We start from the raw sequence: 19,548 nt of genomic DNA on the forward strand, positions 1-19,548 counted from the left end.
GAAAAAAGAAGATGCTGGACAATTTCAGAGTAAACTGGAGGTCCCGCGGACAGACAGCTGTGCCTGGGTAAGGGGAGGAAGGCGGCCATCGGGGTGGGGCGCCCCGCCCTTGTGGAAGTGGCTGGCACTCGCTCTCATTACCGGCATTTTCCTCCTTCCTGCCAGCAGCAGAAATCCCGCAGTAAGAATCAAAAGCTTATCGCATACTTGCTTAGAACTGAGATTTCGATACAAGCACTAGGAGAATGCTCTACCTTCCTGCTTCAATCTCCATTTTCCCAGGAGTGATCGGGTGTGGGGTCTGGTTTTCAGCAGCACAGCGAAACCGCGGGGGGGGCTGGGGCTGGGGCAGGACCCGGCGCCGGGCGTGGCGGAGCCCCCTTACCTGCCCTCCTTTATCCTGGCCAGCAGTGGCTCCAGCCAGCCCAGAGTGCACTCGCAGTGCGCGTCCAGGAAGGTGATCACCTGCCCCGTGGAGGCCTGCGGCCCCCCGGAGCCGCGCCCGGATCAGCCCGGACCTCTGCTCCATCCGAATGATTTTTATGGAGACTTCCAGATTCTTCACGTAATTCTCTAATGAGGCCTTCAAAAACTCTGTCAAAGAGAATTGAAAAGAAGCAGAAGAAAACATCAGGAATAGGTGTGGGCAGCGGGAGCAGGGAGGTGATTGTGCCCCTGTGCTCGGCGCTGGTGAGGCCGCACCTGGAATGCTGTGTCCAGTTTTGGGCCCCCTCGGCACAAGGAGGACATTGGGGTGCTGGAGCGTGTCCAGAGCAGGGCAGCGGAGCTGGGGCAGGGTGTGGAGCACAGGGCTGGTGGGGAGCGGCTGAGGGAGCTGGGGGTGTTCAGCCTGGAGAAGAGGGAGGCTGAGGGGAGACCTGATCGCTCTGCAGCTCCTGGCAGGAGGGGGCAGGGAGGGGGTGCTGGGCTCTGCTCCCAAGGAACAGCGATGGGACGAGAGGAGATGGCCTCAAGTTGCACCAGAGAAGGTTTAGATTGGAAATTAGGAAAAATTTCTTCATGGAAAGAGTGGTCAAGCACTGGAACAGGCTGCCCAGAGAGGTGGTGGAGTCCCCATCCCTGGAAGTGTTTCAAAAAACGGGCAGAGGTGGCACTTGGGGACATGGTTCAGTCTGGTCTACCCTTGATTGGCTTGGAGTAGACTTGGCAAGTGTAGGTTAATGGTTGGGCTGGATGATCTTAAAGGGCTTTTCCAACCTAAACGACTCCATGATTCTACGATTCTATGATTTTTAGCTAGGTTCAGCACCCGAGGGCTCCAAATACAAGCGCAGGGTTCACGCACGATGCTCGGCGCTCCAAGGACTGCCACGCACCGACCCTGCCGTAACACAGGGAACGCGTTTTGGCGTATTCGGAGTTTTCCTGAAGAGCTGAGCTATGGAGGTTCACGCTGGCACTCCGTGCAGTGCAGCCGCGTGGAAAACAGCCCATCCATACACGCGTCTGCCAGAGCACCTCAGGAAAACATCGCAGAGATTTTAAATAAGGCCCCATCAGTTTCCTTGAAATAAACCAGCAATCAATAGCGAGCGCAAAACGGGGACACGTTTGCTAATTTGTTTATGGTTTGATACAAATACGGCTATTTTTGCTGAATTTCACCATTTGAGTCCTCAAGGAATCCAGAACTTTGCTTTTAGGAAAAATTGTAGTTACTGGGGCTGAAGCCTTCCTCCACCACCTGGCACAGAGACACATTAAGCCTGCTTGTCTTCTGAAGCAGGGAAATCCAGGAGAGTAATTAGGGCTAAGCCAGTGCTGCACGGGGGCAGCAACAAAGGACAGCTCAGCTCGCATCCTCCGTCTCTTGAAGTCGCAGCTATGTGCTGCAGCTGCCATTACACGCATTCGGCTACTCAGGGAAAACTCATCATTCCATTGATTCCAGGATTCCAGTTGTAGAATGTAATGTGATTCCTTTTCCAGCTAATACCAGCTTCATATGCGGACAGTTTTCTTTCTAAACACTGGGTTTTTTTTAAAAAAGAGGGGGGAAAAAAAAAAGAGGGGGGGGGGAAGAGGGTGGGAAAAAAAGGGGGGGGGAAGGGGGGGGGAAGAGGGGGAAAAAAAGAGGGGGGGGAAAAAAGAGGGGGGAAGAAAGAGGAGGGGGGAGGGGGGGGAAGGGGGGAAAGAGGGGGCAAAAAAGAGGGGGGAAAAAAAGAGGGGGGCAAAAAAAGAGGGGAGGAAGGGGGAAAAAAAGAGGGGGCAAAAAAAGGGGGGGAAGGGGGAAAGGGGGGGAAGGGGGGGAAAAGAGGGGGGAAAAAAGGGGGGGGGAAAAGAAGGGGGGAAAAGAGGGGGGGGAGAAAAGAGGGGGGGAGAAAAGAAGAAAGAAGAAAAAATAAAGAAACAAAAGAAGAATTAAAAAAAAAGAATTAAAAAAAAATAATTAAAACAAAGAATTAAAAAAAAGAATTTAAAAAAAGAATTTAAAAAAAAGAATTAAAAAAAAAGGAAGAAGAAAAAAGCCAAGACCAAAAGAACTGAAGCACAAACAGAAGAAATGCAAGGATATTGGCCCAGGCTGGACATTCAGGAAAACCTGAAATACAGAAGAGGGGGGTTTGACAGACAGCAAGAGAGAGGCCGAGAGAGATGTGAAAAAGGCTTGTCCTCCACAGCAATACGAAACGATCAACCACAGTGCGAAAAAGCACCGCTGACCTGGCTCGCGGCACCGTACCTACGACTCAGCCGGCTAAGCAGCCCCTGGCCCCGGCAGGATCCGACAGCGGAGCTCTCCTCTGCCGGAGCCCCCAGAGCCCGTTTGCCGCTGGCCCCAGCAGCGGTCGCAGAAGCCTGGCGAGCGGCGGCACAGCACTCCTCCCCCCACACCCACCTCTCTCGCTGGCATCGTCCACCAGGATGATTTCGGCAAGCAGGCGGTGCGGGCGAGCGGTTGATCACGCTGTACACGGTCCGAAGCAGAGTGCTCCAGGCTTCGTTGTGAAACACAATAACTACACTCGTGTTGGGGAGCTCGTCGGGGTAGACTTTTTGTCTTGCACCTGCCAAAAAATACAGAATACAACCAGAAGAAAAGCGAGGTTAATCTTTCAGAAAATCCCTAAAAAAATCCCTAAAGAGCTCTACCAACGCAACAGCCTGGAAAAGGGGCTTCGAGCCTGTTGAGTGGGATACATTTCAAACCGGTTACTGATCTCTTCAAGCTCCCCAGCCAGAAGCCCAAAGGCAGAGGGAATTTCAAATCCGGTTTTCTTGCCAAGGAAACACAGCAGAGTATCCAGAGGAACGTGCACCGCTGCGTCCGCAGCTCCCTCGCACTGCCGGTCTCCTTGCTCCCGCTTGCTACGCCGAGAAATCAGCATCCAGCAGCCTCGGCATGTCCGGACATCGCAAACGGAAAACTCCTAGCTGCACACGGGACGTGGGGCAAGTAATATAAAGTGTATTGAGCAGTTACAGCTAGGTCAAAGGAGACTCTTTTATTGTGAAAAATCCCGAATTCTACGGTTTGAAGTACACAGGCCTCCGAGACCCTCCCATCTTTGGTGGCCTCTCAGAAAGAAGAAAAAAATTACTGTTTTCTGGAACACATTATATCCCCCTTCAATGGAAGAACAAGAGGTCAATAATACCACCTATTTTTGGGAAATGTAGCAATTAAGGCAACGTGAGCACCAGATACCAAACATTGCTGATTTCACGGAAGCAAATTAAAGCTATTTGCTTCTGGCAAAAGACAACCCAAAATTCTGCAAATTTGTTCCACCTCTTGGACACGTTTCAGAAATACAGACACGCCTACATCAACCTGTCAACGCAGGTCAAGTCGTGTCACTTAAACACACTTAATATGGATTTTTAACCATCGAGACTTGAAATAATTTCCAGGTTGTTGGGTTTTTGGTTTTTTTTTTTTTTTGCTATTTCGCTATTGTATGATTTTTGTATGATTTTCTGGCTCTGCTGGCACCACCGTGACCCTGGTTCAGGAAAGCCCTTCCAGAAGGGACGGGTGAGCGTGTACGTACTTTCTTCAGCAGCGGCACACGCAACGTGAATTAAACCACATGTAAAGTGAGAATAAATGCGCTTTTTAGCGCATCTTCTTTGTAATAAATACCACAAATTGGAAGCTTCCCTAAAAAACTCTAAATTAGAGAGTTATTTGTTAGCATTTACATACCGTATATTCTCTGACTGTGACGCGGGCTCAGCATATCACTTTTGTCTGTGTTATTTGAAAAAATCAACCAGTCCCAAAGCAGTACTTGTTCAGGAGCAGCCTCCTCCTTACAGAAAACCTCGCTGTCAAGGGCCAAGAGAAGGAATGAACACGGTTCCTGAACAACAGTCAGCTTGTCCATACAGTTTCTTTCTTAAACATCACCTACCATAACAAAACTCTCTTTAACCTTCTCTTCTGCCTCACTGGCGGTTAAAGGAAAATAGATAAAACAACGTCGTGACCACAGCTTTCGAAGTACGAGGTGAGGAGAGCACACAGAAGAATACAGAATATCACCGATTTCTATGGCACAGGTGAAAGGTTCGTGGTGTACATATATGTACACAATGACCTCGATATATATGTGCACACATCTATATGCAAGACGTGTACACACGTACACGTGTATATATCGTCGTGGCTCAGCCCCAGGCAGCAGCTCAGCACCACGCAGCCGCTCGCTGCCCCTGCCCCGGTGGGGTGGGGGAGAGAATCGGAGGAGTGAGAGTGAGAAACACTCCTGGGGTGAGATAAGGGCAGTCTACTAATTGAAATAAAGTAAAATAGTAATGATAATAATAACAATAATGATAATATCAATAATAATATCCAAAGCAAGTGATGCCCAATGCAATTGCTCCCCACCCGCCGACCCATGCCCAGCCAGTTCCCAGCAGCGGTCGCTGCTCCCCGGCCAACCCCCCCAGTTTCCATACTGCCCATGACGCCGTATGGTATGGAATGGCCCTTGGGGCAGTTGGGGTCAGCTCTCCTGGCTGTGCCCCCTCCCAGCTCCTTGTGCCCCTGGCAGAGCAGGGGAAGCTGCAAAGTCCTTGACTGGCATAAGCAGTGCTCAGCAACAACTAAAAACATCAGCGTGTTATCAACATTCTTCTCCTCCTAAATCCAAACCACAGCACTGTGCCTGCTATTAGGGAGAAAATTAACTCTATCCCAGCCAAAACCAGGACAATATACACATATAAGTCATTGGTAACTAGATCTGAGAGTAGAACGTCCAATGCTAATAGTGACTCTGTATATCTAAAAATATATACACCCCCCCCCCAAGTCTTGACATCCACCTGATGAGGACCACTGAAGCTTGCTGGTAGCCAACCCGCCTTCCCAACTTCAGTGATCGAATTAATTACACAACTATCCACCAATTACAAGTTAGATTCAAGAGTTCAGGCAAATAAAAATCCTTTACTAATTATCATCCATGAGGACACTCTCTGTTTATCCAGAGGCGTCTAAAGGCGGGTGAGCCCAGCAGGACAGCATGTCCACAAAACGGACATTTTGAATGTATTTGTTTCCAAGGCACAGTAAAAGTTTTCCTCGCACATGTAATTGTCCTTGGAAGGGGTCTTGTGTCAACCCTGGCATCTGAAAGTCAGATATCAAAGACTGAAAAACAGAAAGGCTGTAGGACAGAGCTCAGCGCTGTTTACGTTCAGAGTTGTCTTCCAAAGCTTAATATCGAAGTATATACAAAGCTGGAATAAATTCTGCTTGCCCCATATTTCCCACCAGTCATTTTAATTACATTTAAAACAGATCACATTTTGGAAATTGAAGAAGTACTACACAAGATTATGTTTTAAAATACTCAGAAATGCCCGTCAGTCGTGAAATGAGAAGAAGAAAAGGGTGTTTCCTTGTTTGCAGTTTAATTCTGTAGCGCAAAGGCAACATTAAGGGAACAGAATGTTTACCGTCACACAGTATTTGCCAGGATCGTCAGTATTTTAACTATCGTTCTTATTATCCTCCAAGGTATCTTAAGGTACCCAGAGAAGCTAAGGGCTGGATGAGCTGAGGACACTCACGGAGAGGTCGCGTGCCCTATGTACTGCAGCAGACCCATCTAAACGACCAGGAATCTGATCAGAAAAATCCGTGACCAGCATCCTTACCATACGTCCTTCTTCAAAATTTTCACAGTGACCCTATACCAGCTATTGCGCCGTAAAGTGAGGAATCCTGCTCTTTTAATTGCAGTTGCCTCTGCCCACACCAGATGACTCTGCTGCACGTCCCTCCCGTTTCACAGACAGTTACATGGGGGGATTCTCCTCTCCGGAGGAGGATTATTCACTTTCCAAATCGGTTCATTCTGCAGGTCTGCTACAGATAGTTCCCCAGGCACGCCAAGTGATGTACCGGGATTAGCTGATATCGCCTCTGATCATCAGAGATGAAATGAAATCTATTGGCTTTTTTTTTTATTTGGGTCATTTGATTTCAGCAGAATACCTAAGTGCCGGTAGTCTGTCCATATTACAGCATTAAATTATCGCGTAGCTGTACTTTATTAGATGTTATTGACCACTTAACCCACCCCGGGGAACGTCTAGTCCAGTCTGCATGGCAAGCTGTGCCCTGTGCTGACCTCCACAACGCGCAGAAAACCAGAGAGTCAGAAAAACTGACAGGCACTCCAAGAGGAGAAGCTCCACAACAAATTTCACTTTTTTTTCCTGCTTTCTGGGAGTTTCTGGAAACCCACTTGCACTCGCGGAGAGCTGGTTTTGCAAAGCAGAGGCCAAGGGCAAGATGTTAACCAGGCATCAGCGCTGTGAACAACGGGCGCTCGCAATCCCAGCCCTGACACCAGTAATGAGATCTGCTGGGATTTTTCGATACAGTTTGGGGTTGTTTATTGTGGTTTAGCTATCATACGGGTACAAGTTTTCACCTTAAAGACAAGCAGCATTTCAGGGCAGAAGCTGAAAGCGTATTTCATGTTGCGTGATGTTTTATTTCTTACGGAATATTCCTTCCTCCCTCCCTTGGAAAGTTTTCACCACAGGAAGACAGCGACTTAAGGACCAAATTTTAAAAAAGCGACTGCTCTGGGGTTGGCAAACTCTGCACAGACAACAAGTCGTTAGAGCTCATTAATTGGTGAGCGTGTAACACCGTTGACTCCCGCACTGATCATTGGGATGATGGGATGGAACCATCAGTCCCATGATGAAAACATCTATTGCTCGAGTTAAACAAAACCTGTCCTTAGCTTGTGGAAGCAACCATTACACACCTAGCACCAGAGAGGTGCCACTTCGCTTCCCACCGACGAGGCACAGCGCTCCGTTTACACGCTTACACACGCACTGCTGTCCTGGGTCCCATTTCAGCATTTCCGAGCAAACAGCAATAGCACCGCTCCATGGGGAACCTGCCACGTCCAGCTCGGGCGTTAAAGACGATGGAGGCGAAGCAAGGAGGCAAGCAGGAGATCCAGAGACTGAAATACCGACTGGCGTGAGGCTGAGACTGCTCTGGACGAGGTTCTGCTTTTACCAACGTGCTTTTGTTCTCTGGCAAAAGCGAGACATTGATTAATGTTCACTACACTCACTCAAAGCGATTTTCGTGAGCACTTCATTCACTTTAAAAGTTAAACAACTAAGATCAGTAATAGCACGACCATACAGTGGGCGTCTAATCGCTGTTCTTGCTCTTAAAGTAATTCCCGTTGCTGTTTACAAGATGTGTGATGGAAAACAATCGCAATCCACACAAAGGTGACTAATTTGTACCCTGCCCTCCTGCGTACGGCCAGGCTCCGAACCCAAGGCTCACTACGCCTCTCGGCAAGCTGATTTGCCTCCCTCGGATGCCCCCGAGCCCGCCTCGGGGCCAGTTTCACGGCACGGCCGGTGACCGACCGCAGTGCGCAGACGGCCAGGGAGGTGCCCGAGATGGTGCAAGACCATCATTAAGTGTTCAAAAAACAGGCAGAGGTGGCACTTGGGGACATGGTTTAGTCTGGTCTACCCTTGATTGGCTTAGAGTAGACTTGGTAGTGTAGGTTAATGGTTGGACTGGGTGATCTTAAAAGGGCTTTTCCAACCTCAGCGATTCCATGATTCTATGATTCTATGACCAGCAGAAGGGCACGGTCGGGAGAGACCTGGCGTACCGAAACCTCCCCTGCCTGGCCAGAGCGAGCCAACGGCCCCTCACGCTCCTCCCCTTCCCCTCAGCGACTGCAGCGACACATTCATAGAGTCACAGAATCACGGAATGCTTTGGGTGGGCAGGGCCCTTCGGAGCCCACCCAGCCCAGCCCCTGCAGTGCCAGGGACAGCTTTAACCAGCCCAGGGTGCTCAGAGCCCCATCCAGCCTGGCCTGGGATGGTGCCAGGGATGGGGCCTCCACCGCCTCTCTGGGCAACCTGGGCCAGCGCCTCACCACCCTCACTGTAAAACATTTCTTCCTTATAGCCAGTCTAAATCTATTCTTCTGTAGTTTAAATCCATCACCCCTCGTCCTGTCCCAGCAGGCCTTGCTAAAAGCTTGCCCCCCCCTTCCTGCAGCCCCTCTCAGCACTGCCAGGCCGCACTCAGGCCTCCCCGCAGCCCCCTCCTCTCCAGGCTGAGCACCCCCAGCCCCCCCAGCCTGGCCCCGCAGCAGAGGGGCTCCGGCCCTCGGGGCATTTCTGTGGCCCCCTCTGGCCCCGCTCCAGCAGCTCCGTGTCCCTGTGCTGAGGGCCCCGAGCTGGGCGCAGGGCTGCGGGTGGGGTCTGCCCAGAGCGGGGCAGGGGGGCAGAATCCCCTCCCTCGCCCCGCTGCCCACGCTGCTGGGGATGCAGCCCAGGATGGGGTTGGCTTTCTGGGCTGCCAGCGCACGTTGCCGGCTCACGTCCAGCTTTTCACCCCCAGCACCCCCAAGTCCTTCTCCGCAGGGCTGCTCACAGCTTTCTGCTCTACACCAGCTCTTGCAACCCAACCGCGTCCAAGAGTACCAACCCAGGGACCGTCCTCTGGGCTGAGCGTGCTGCGAGAGGGGCAACGTCTCGGGGGTTTGGGCTCTGTAGTGCCCCGCGTCCGTCCCCAGGGAAGGCTCCGTCCCCACCGATTCCCATCCTGCCCTTGCAGCACACCTCCAGCAGTGTTCCAGCCCCAAACAGACACCCGCCTAACGCTCTGCTCACTTGAAAGTGTTTGTAAGTGCACGAAAGAGGAAAAAAAAAAACTTTCCCGTCCCTTTACCGAAATGATGACAGTGACTCACGCTGAATTTCTTCCAATTCAAAAATACACCACGCGCTGAAGAAGCGATAAATAAGTCATCTGCTACTCACACGCTATCAAAGGCAAGGACTCCCTCTCCGTCACCCCGGCACCATTTACAATGCATGCTGATTGTTCAACATACACTGACACTGGAAATACTTTCCCAGAAACGTTGGTTTTTCTCATGCAGTCATCAGATGTTACTTTATGAATACACATGAAGTAAATACAGCTGTTTAAATGTGAGAAAAACACATTTTCCAAGATCAGTAACATGGAAACAGAGCGAGACTCTACCTGTTTACCATCCTTCCCATCGGCTGTGTGCAAATGATGTGAACGCGGAGGGTTGCGCTGTGATTTTATCCCTTCCAGAACTGCGTTGAAGCTCTCAGGGAAGCAACTCGAGGCAAAAGATCACGCATGAAAGCAAAGCATTTGGAAGGGAAAAAATGAGAATATAACTATTATATGCAATTTATTACGTAGTATTTTTTTATATGATGCGTTTGGGTATATAGAGAACCGAGTTCAGTATTTGCAGTTCATATGACTTGAGGGATTTTCATAATTATTTAGTCATTACCTTTTATTGCTTTGCTTTAGTGAAAATACAGAAGATTAACGCCCGTAAAGAAAAGGCTGGTAATGCAGATCACCGCTGCGGTTCCTCTTTGAGGCCAGGTTTACTGTACGCTCCAGTGCCAACAGGGCACTGGAAACCAGTCTGTAGCAGGACTGGTACCTGCTCACTGCAGGGGCGTTGGGCTAGAGGACCTCTAAAGGTCCCTTCCAACCCAAAGCATTCCATGACTTGGAATGATTCCATGATTCCTTCTCCCATGTAGTTAGTGATAGGACGAGAGGCAATGGGCTCAAGCTGCGCCAGGGGAGGTTTAGGTTGGAAATTAGGAAAAATTTCTTTACGGAAAGGGTGGTCAAGCACTGGAACAGGCTGCCCAGAGAGGTGGGGGAGTCCCCATCCCTGGAGGGGTTCAAAAAACGGGCAGAGGTGGCACCTGGGGACATGGTTCAGTCTGGTCTACCCTTGACTGGTTTAGTGTGGACTTGGCAGTGTAGGTTAATGGTTGGACTGGATGATCTTCAAGGTCTTTTCCAACCTAAACGATTCGATGATTCTATGATTCTATGATTCTCCGGTACTTTTGCTGCGGAGCAGTCGCTGGTGTGGTGCAAAGGCAAGCAGCGGCTGCAAGGCAGAAGGATGCACCGTCGGGGCCTTACGCCCACAGGCGGCAAGGCAGGGCAGGTGTGCTTGCAGAGGAGGTTCGGAGCCAAGTTAGGATAAGAGAAAGATGGAACAGCCTGGAAATCAAGTGAAACGGAGGAGTTGTTGGTCAGAATACCCCAAGAGGATCCCGAATTCCAGGCGTAGACAGACTGAGAAACTGGTAACGGTGCAACGCTGCAGTCTTCAGTAACCGGCGGTGGTGGGAAGAGGGAAGGGGCGAATGCACCATTTCCCAGTGCAGAATGAATGCTCTCTTGACTTGCCACACACTGCATCTCTGTCTCTGCTTTTAATTCATATTTATGTTCTGACTAATATTACATGTGCAACAGTGGCACTATATTTATTCAAGTATCTAACATATATAGGTTTATATATATTTATATAAGCATGTATGTAGATAATTTTATTTATCTATACATACATAAAACTCTACATATTATGCACGCATGAAACCTTAACTTATCTCTGTGGGACAGTAAGCTCTCTCTCCTCACAGAAAAGCATTTACTATTTATGAGAAACAGTGTTCTTGAATATACTGATGCAATACTACATTCCGCTGGAATCACGACTTCCAGCATTATAAAGTATCTATGATTGTGCAAAAGCATTAATATGTGCAGTAAGTAGATAACATCGGAAAGAAACCTAGGCAAGCTCCTCACTTCTCTGCCCTAGTGACACGCAATTTCTCTTTTTGCGCTTGTTTCTGTTTTGCTTCTTAGTTCCCGTCTCTTTCCCCGTTGAATTCTTGCATTGTAAAATTAGTCCAGTTTAAAAACCTCTGTGTCATATCACAGCCTGCTGCTGCATTTCTTTCCAGCTAATATGACTGTCTTGAATATTATCTACTACCTCATTAATTCTCAGCTGCAAGCTGAATGCTATGCCAGGAGACAATTCGGGAAAGCTGCTGGACACCGCAGAATCACAGAATCATAGAATCGTTTAGGTTGGAAAAGACCTTTAAGGTCATTCAGTCCAACCATTGACCTAACACTGCCAAGTCCACCACTAAACCAATTAAGGGCAGAGTCATCATTAATTGCACGTTGCTTGGCTTGGTGGTTGATTCTTTTTTAATAAAAGTAAAACTAGAACAGAATCACTAAGGTTGGAAAGGCCCTCTAAGATCATCAGCCCAACCATCAACCCAACACCCCCATGCCCACTAAACCATGTCCCCAAGTGCCACCTCTGCCCGTTTTGAACCCCTCCAGGGATGGGGACTCCCCCACCTCTCTGGGCAGCCTGTTCCAATGCTTGGCCACTCCTTCTGCGAAGAAATTTCTCCTAATATCCAATCTAAACCTCCCCTGACACAACTTGAGGCCATTTCCTCTCCTCCTATCAAGAAGTCTTCCACCAGCCCCAAAGGCAGTTCTGCTGGGGAGCGGGGCACGCACCTACTTCTTCCTATTTGCAGTTCACCTCAGCAATGATCTCAGTGCATCACGCTTCCCGAGCACCGATGACTAATGCCAGCTAATGCAAGCACAGACCATCCACTGGTCCAAGGCAGCTCATATCCCTCATATCTACACCCTGCCTCCACCATTATCGGTTACGTACGGTACAAGGTCATAGCTCATAAATTGAAAGCGGTATCAAGACATGAGAAAAAGTCACTCCTAATTTCACAGTAATGCACATAAACACCCATACCAAGGAGTGGCGTAAGCAGAATCAATTAATTTATCATTATGCAGCAAGATCCTCTGCAAAAGTGCCTGTTAAAAATGACAACACTGCAGTTAAGCAAACTGCCAAAACGTCAGAAGTTATAAAGCAAATTAAATCAATACATTAATCATTTTAAATTAAATCAATACATTAATCATTTTATAGGTGTGGCTACCTTCCAGTGAACTTTACACCTTCCAGTTGTTTTACTGTCTTAATCCAGCGTCATGTTCACATGTTATTTTTGAAGAACAATCAAGAATAATTTTACAGAAAATAGAAGATTTCACCTTTACACCGCTTATCACACGCACTAAAACAACTCCATGTACGCAAATGCGTTCTTATTTGGAATAATGTCTCACATGCCAATTCTTAGGAAAACGTTTACCAGTTCTCACCTGAGCTCAGGGAAACTCAAGTATTTATAGGACAAGTTAAACGCTAATATATTTAACGGAGGGCTCTCGGTCACCAGAGGCTGAGGCTGGGGAGGGCAGCAGCTCCAGGCAGGGTGGGGTGGGAGCGCCTGTGCCAACAGCAGGAACCGAAGGCAACCGCAGCTGGAGCGAGGAAGCGGTAGATGTTGGACAACCTCAGCTATGCCTTGATGCCTCTGAATTCAGGGATTTCATCTGGAAAGCTGTCCCTGTGACAAAGCACTCCAGCTCAGCTATACAACACTCTCAAGAACCTTCCAAAAGTTCGTGATCGTATATTGATTAGCGCCGCAGAAGTTCTCTCTGAAAAAGCAAGCGGAGGGATGACCTGAAAGGATCGACAGTTTCAACAGAGACGGGACAAAGGGTAGACGCTGCCGCACCATCGGTAATTGCCTGTCACCATCCTTCATCCTTCTCCCCACTCCCAGCACCTTCCTAATGCAAACAGATGGCAAGACACATCCTGAATTACGAAACTGCTTATCATGATAGACTACTTCTAGGTTATTTTGGTGTTTGAATCTCGCAGCTGACGGCTGGTGTGGCTTAACTGCTCCATAATGGTGCATTTTCTGTAGCACATTGCTCCCACTGCAACGAGGCATTTAAAAAACTCTGGATTGCCAATTAAAGAAAAGCACCTTTCCCTCTCAGAAGGCTCCGCAGTATCCCACAGCAACGCCGCTTTTGCCATATGAAGAACCACAGCCCAAGGCTCAAGAAGCAGCCGTCCCTGGGACCTTGCAGCGTGCTGCTCCCACACAGCCCCGTGCCTTCCTGCCTCGGGAAGGATTTCTTCAGCAGTCAGGGACATCTCCTGAGCCGCGGGATGCCCTCAGAAAACACTCAGCAACAGCCTGAGATGTTCCCATCAGCACCGATCACCAACGCTGGCATCTTGGGCATCGGCCCGTCTGTTCACTCACAGCATTTCTCCAACATCGCTCCACAGCTTCGTGGTGCAAGAGCTGAAACTCAGGCATACCTCTTGTTATTACGAAACGCAAAAAGCCTGAAATCCGCCATTTCTCATCACCCGCCCATGCCAGTACCCCTTGAGAGCAAGTCAGCGCGCAGAGTCTCGATGCTCAGGTACTGCTCTCCGTTGCAGAGGAATGCATCACTGCTTGGCGAAGCTGGCAGCCGGTCGCGTTTCTTCATCTCCCTCCAGACCCGAGGCGTGCCACCATCACCTTCGGATACCTCACAAGATGCGAAATTGTATCATTGCGTATTGATTATCTGCCAAGGCACATTATGATGCTTTATTCTATGCTAATAGCACATAACAAATGTTATTTGTGTTCTGCTGTACGTGGCTTTCAAGAGCGCACTTGATAATCGCATTATTCCAGTGGGATAGCATTGGTATCCACAGAAATACTCAAAGTATTTCCATCTTCCTCTAATCCTGAACAGGATTTTAAAATGTAAGAAAAGGTGTACTTCATTTAAAAAAAAAAAATTCCAGCAAAACAACAGCTCACTCAATGTTCAGCAGTAACAGAAGGCCATTTCTGGTTTCCCTCCACGAAGAACGGCAACCAAAACCCAACTCTCTTTGCTAAAGTGGTTTTGAAACACCGAGTCCTTCAGGGGAAGCCAAATGCAGCGCTGGCGCAACTCCAGCCATCAGACCCGCTAAAACATCCCACAGACCTCCAAAGCCAGGCCTCTGGCCAGCACTTGTACGGAAAACTACATTTCGAGAATACTTCCATATCACAGACCTTCCCCTCAAAGCTGTTAATTGCACCATGGGCAGGTCACCACTGCTTCTGTTTGGTTTTTGGTTTTGCTTTCTAAAAATCTCACGGTGGAGTGTAAGTTAACTACTCCTAGTAAGCAATAATGTATTTCTAGAGTATGGGATAACTCTTGTACTAGGAGAATCCTGTTGCCTGACATCGTCTCCTCCTAGCTAGTTTAAATAAAAGCTGTAAGTTACTTAGGGAAATTGAAAGTGTGACAATGAAATATATGGTACGGTATTATGAACAGAAGAAAAGACTGCTTGAGCGTTTGAATTCCCTGCCAGAAGAGCATTAATTTAAGCTTGCTCTGCTGCGTCTCCCCTTTGCCACAGCCACACGCAGCTCTCAGCTCTGCAGGAGCTGCAGAAGAGCCTGCGTCTGACAGCTCTACGGGAAGGAGCGCTCTCGACCCAGGGAAATAACGCGTTATTCTCTAATAGAGTCTGCTGCAGCATTTCAGTGCACACAGCTTTAAACTCTGCTTTCACACATTTACTTGAATTGCACCAGTTGATATTTTAAACTGAAATTCATGCAGATGAAAGGTAAAGAGAAAATAATTGAACAGGAATTTCACTTAGAGGAAAGGAGAACTGTTCCAGAACTGTACTGACATTGGCTTACTGAACTTTATTGCATCAAAATACTCCAAAGCTAACCAATTTTTATATGCAGCAGATGATGGATGTTTAAGTACCTTATGAAAATTGTTCTTTGGTGCGTCATTACAGAGTATAAACAGGTTTGCAGCTTGTAGGAGCAAAGACCCTTCACTCACCTTCAGCTATCACTGTTCATAAAGCTTCGGGTACAGCCCTGAATATCAACCCTTCCTTGGAGATTTTTAACCCTAAACTCCATTTTAATATTTTAGAAGTTACTTCAGTAGTCATTTACTTAGACGCTCAAAGTTTTTTTTTATGTTTGATGAGGAACACAATAATACAGGACCGTATTATTAAAAGCAAACACCATAGTGTAGAGGACACTATTTCTTTTTCAGAGGACAATGCTAGAGGCCCCTTTGTACTTTCTCCGCTTTTTCCAATAAAAATCAAAGATATGAAATGGAAATTACGCTTCAGATCAGGTCAGGCCTTCTTGGATGATTTCTGATCATTAATTTTGTTCCATTTCCAGTGCCATTTTTCATTATACTGTTGCTGAACCTTCTTAGAAACTCGCCAAGCTAACCTCAACCTTCCCCAACTTGCTAAAATATTTTTCAAAATATTTTAATAAGTATTAACCCCGAATCCCCAAAATCTCTGATTTGTATCTGCAGCAAAGGATGTAAGAGACAAAGAGATCACTTTGACACGCTGCTGCTTTCACACAGCTCTGGAGCCCCCAGCTAAGGGCTGCAATCCTGCATCACGCGCAGTAAAGCCAAGAGCAGCGGCACACTTCCACGCCGCAGTCGATCAGTTCCGCATTCAGCGTTTGCCGATAGGTGCAAGACACTTCTCCACGCTGTGCTGGGCAAAAGCAGGTAACGACGTGCTGGATACAGAGCTTCCTCCCAAAACGGAATTCCTGGCAAGAAACCCGACTGCAACAAGTCAGCCCAAGGCTTGGTGACCCTCCGGCGCTCCGCAGGCACCCAGGCAAATCACTGCTCCTGCGCCCCCAGCCGCGCACGGCCACCGACTGCCGGTCAGCTCTTTTGGAAAGTTCACAAGGATCATCAGTACTGTGCTATAAAGCAAGCCAAGAGCAGTAAGTCAGCAGACTTCTGGAAGTCTCCAAACACAGATTTCAAAATTCAAAGTGCTTTTTCCAGCCTGCACACGCTACCACATAAATTACTGGGAAATGACTTCTGTTTATTGCGTTCTTACTCGCAACAATAATGCATAAATTTTTAATGGACTTTATGGGATAAGGTAGAGAGCAGCCGACTTCTCTGAACGAATGCACATAACCGAGTTGAAGGACAGCTTCCATCAGGCAGGACATAAAACAGGAGCATGAATTACCCGTACAGGCTCATTTCCTGACATTCCCACAACTATTTCAGATTACTCCTTTGCAACCAAGTGAATTTTCTCTACGTGCCACAAGCAGTTTCAAAAAAACAAGACCACACTGCCAGCACCCCAAAACCAAAGCTGCCCAGTGTTACATCCACCGTGACCAGCCACAGCAGAAGAGACGCCCACCTGGGTGGTGGCCAGAGCTTCTACTGCAGGGCCAGGACTGCCTCGCAGAGACGCTTTTAACTGGGCTTTGTTTCTGCTTGGAGTTAATGGGAGACACCCTGTGATGCCAAAGCCCTCTACATACCTGCTGATAAAAACTGAACCAAGGATCTGCAATGCTCTGACTGCCCGTGCTTACTGCTCAGCTGCCTGCAGAAATGAGCTTATACTGATGACCTGGTTGCAGAAGCATCATCTAAGAGGCATGGCCGAGATGGCATTTGCTTGTCTCACTGCCCATCCTCTTAAAAAAAAAAAAATAAAAGGGTAACAACATGGTTTAATCACTAAGGACTCTTGTTTTAGCAAAGGAACTGTGATTAGTTTGTTTCTTGCTGCTGAATGTAATTTTGCAGGCTCTTCTCACTTCTCAATTGAATCTGGAGACTCATTCCCACATTTCCCTTACAGGCACGTATAAAAGCTGAACTTTGGTCCTCGCAACAACTGGTTGGGCCAACAGCAGCAATCACAGTAACCACACGTTTCTGAGCCTTGACTTGCCAGGCAAAGGGGACGGCTCTACATGAAGGAAGCAATTTCATGCTTGAACAGCCTTGTACTTTTAAATCAGAGAATTGAGTTACAGCCGCTTCACGGGGTGGACTCTGCTGCCAGCGAGGGTCGGGATCAGCCCCTGGGTACACGGGGGAACTGTCCTGGGACGAGCTGCTGAAGGAAAAGAAGAACTGATACAGGATCGATCTAACAGAAGTCTGCACCCTTTGTGTTTACATACCACATATTTCCCAAAGTGCACACCACGCGAGGACTAAATACCTACCAGTGTAACCTATCATTGTTACGTTATTTAGGGTATTTATGGGAAAGCCAGGAACGTGCTTATCCTTGCAATGTGGATAACCTTGGCATACTTTAAAATGTGAAATAGCCAGACGTTTTTAAAAGATAAGCCCAGCAAATCAAAATCTTCAATTAAGCACCCTCACCATCCCCATTTTCAAAGGTCTGGGGGAAAAGCTGCATGCCAGCTGTCCTGCAGACTCTCTGGGACAAGATATGATGGGAAGGAAGCAAGGTCCCATCAGGCCTGACTTCCAAGACAGCCTGCAAATTCGTTACTAGAAAAAAAACAAAGAAACAAACAAAAAAGAGAACAATACCTGCCAAACACCACTGAGGTTCTCCTTTCTTTTCTACAAACTGTTTAAGCGTTTACGAGTATTCAAAGTCACCTGAAGCCATAAATAAAGGAAATAAAAATATCTTTTTAGATCACTTTTTCTATAAATAAAATCATTCTTTATACATAGTAGAGTGATATTTTGGGGGCCTCTCTAGTAAGGCCATTATCCTAAGCTGACAGCAGTGCTGCCAGGAACTGAAATTTGTTTTCAATTATTTTAACCCTACGTAAGGAGCTGACTTCTATTCTACAATCACATCTCCTCACATTAACTGCCCTACTCCAAGGCAGACTGCAGTCCACATGGAACAGTGCCTCAACACAAAGTAGGTTTATCTTTCTGGAAATCAGCGTCTTTGGAAGTTCTCTGACCAAAGGACATCTTCAAAGATTCATGTGTACGAATGTCTACATTTATGTCTACAGATGTCTACAAATAAATGCCAGTACTAAGTATAAAGAACTAACTAGGTTAACTTTAAAAACTACTTATACCACCTCCAGATGCAACCCCTTCTCCCTAGCAGCTTTTCTGCTCCTTTGGTACACCTCCAGATGTAGAGGAGTTTAATCCATTTTCAGATTAGCAAGAGTGAGCCACTTCCATTTAAATGAGTTGTACAAATATACCTCTACCAAGCATTCACATTTTCTTCTCTTCTTACACACGGGTGCTTTGCTAATGGTGTTTGAAGCAAAAATCTTCCCTTTGTACCCGTGGCTGTTCCGTCACATACAGCAGGCTTCACTTGGCACGCACATACATGCATATGGTAACATTCTTACCTATGCATTGCTCATTCCTAGTTAAGGCTACAAATAACTAACTGCCAATCTGATGAAGTAATTTGAAGAACAGCATTTTTTCCTGAACAGTAACAGTGTCAAGCAAAGCAAACTGCTGGTCCGTCTTGAACGCGGCTCTTGGGAGCGATCCAAAGTCCACCCGCGAAGACACGCTCCGACAGCTCTCGAGCGCTAGGCAGAGACCAGAGCTTTCCTTGCATTGATTATCCTCTATCAAAGCTATGACAGCAGTAAATTTTTAATTTTAGGAGCAACCCTGTGTGTAAGAATCTCGTGGGCGGTTGCCACTGCTTTGGCAGTATGGGGAAATCGGGAGTTCAACAATTAGAAGGAAGTTAGTAAGACGGCAAGGTAGTAAGAAAGGGCTATAAGCATTTCTTGAGTTGCACCTCAAGGCTTTCAATGCTGCACCTCATTAGGCTTCCAAGGAGCATGGCCACCACACAAGAAATGAATAAAAAGACTGCTACGTTACCGTGGTTCGCTATAGCTGCCTTTAGAGACAACGGCTACCAAGTGGTTAGAAAAGATACTGTAAGTGGAATTTCCCAAAATATACCAAGATGCTCCACAGCGAGGACACGTTTTGCAAACGCCAACTTACATTTATCTGGAAATGTGACCAAAAAGCCCTCCTCTCCTTTCCTGAGCTTAGCGAAGCTCATTCGAATTGAGGCATCCGCTCAAGACAGGTCCTGCCTCTGCTCCAGCTAGCGGCGTGAACGGGGACTGCCATTACACGGTTACAACAGCGCTGAAGCAAGGATGGAATCAACCCCCGACTTTTATGGGAGAAACAGCAGCAAAGGGGAAATAGCAACAGATTTTAATTGTTCCTTTTGTTGAGCAAAGTACAGAAGAAAGACTCACAAAACCAGTTTAGAAGCCATCTGTTGACTTATGAACATATTTTTCTCCTTGCTGGAGAATTACTTTTCTTTTTTTAATCTTAACAGTCTTTAGCTAATTTATACATCAGGAATTGGCTTTGATCTTATACAGATTACCTGTATG

At 47.4% G+C, this 19,548-nt stretch overlaps 1 protein-coding gene across 1 annotated transcript in view; it reads right to left on the bottom strand.

Annotated features, from left to right (window-relative positions):
* Nucleotides 1-19,548, bottom strand: part of GALNT13 (polypeptide N-acetylgalactosaminyltransferase 13) — a 152,943-nt gene that overhangs the window by 76,877 nt on the left and 56,518 nt on the right. The window contains 4 exon segments of the mRNA XM_075710501.1: nt 386-480; nt 482-594; nt 2,861-2,912; nt 2,914-3,022. Of these exon segments, the coding sequence (XP_075566616.1) occupies nt 386-480; nt 482-594; nt 2,861-2,912; nt 2,914-3,022 (369 nt within the window).

This window comes from Pelecanus crispus, chromosome 5 (genome assembly GCF_030463565.1).
Source record: "Pelecanus crispus isolate bPelCri1 chromosome 5, bPelCri1.pri, whole genome shotgun sequence".
Taxonomy (NCBI): domain Eukaryota; kingdom Metazoa; phylum Chordata; class Aves; order Pelecaniformes; family Pelecanidae; genus Pelecanus; species Pelecanus crispus.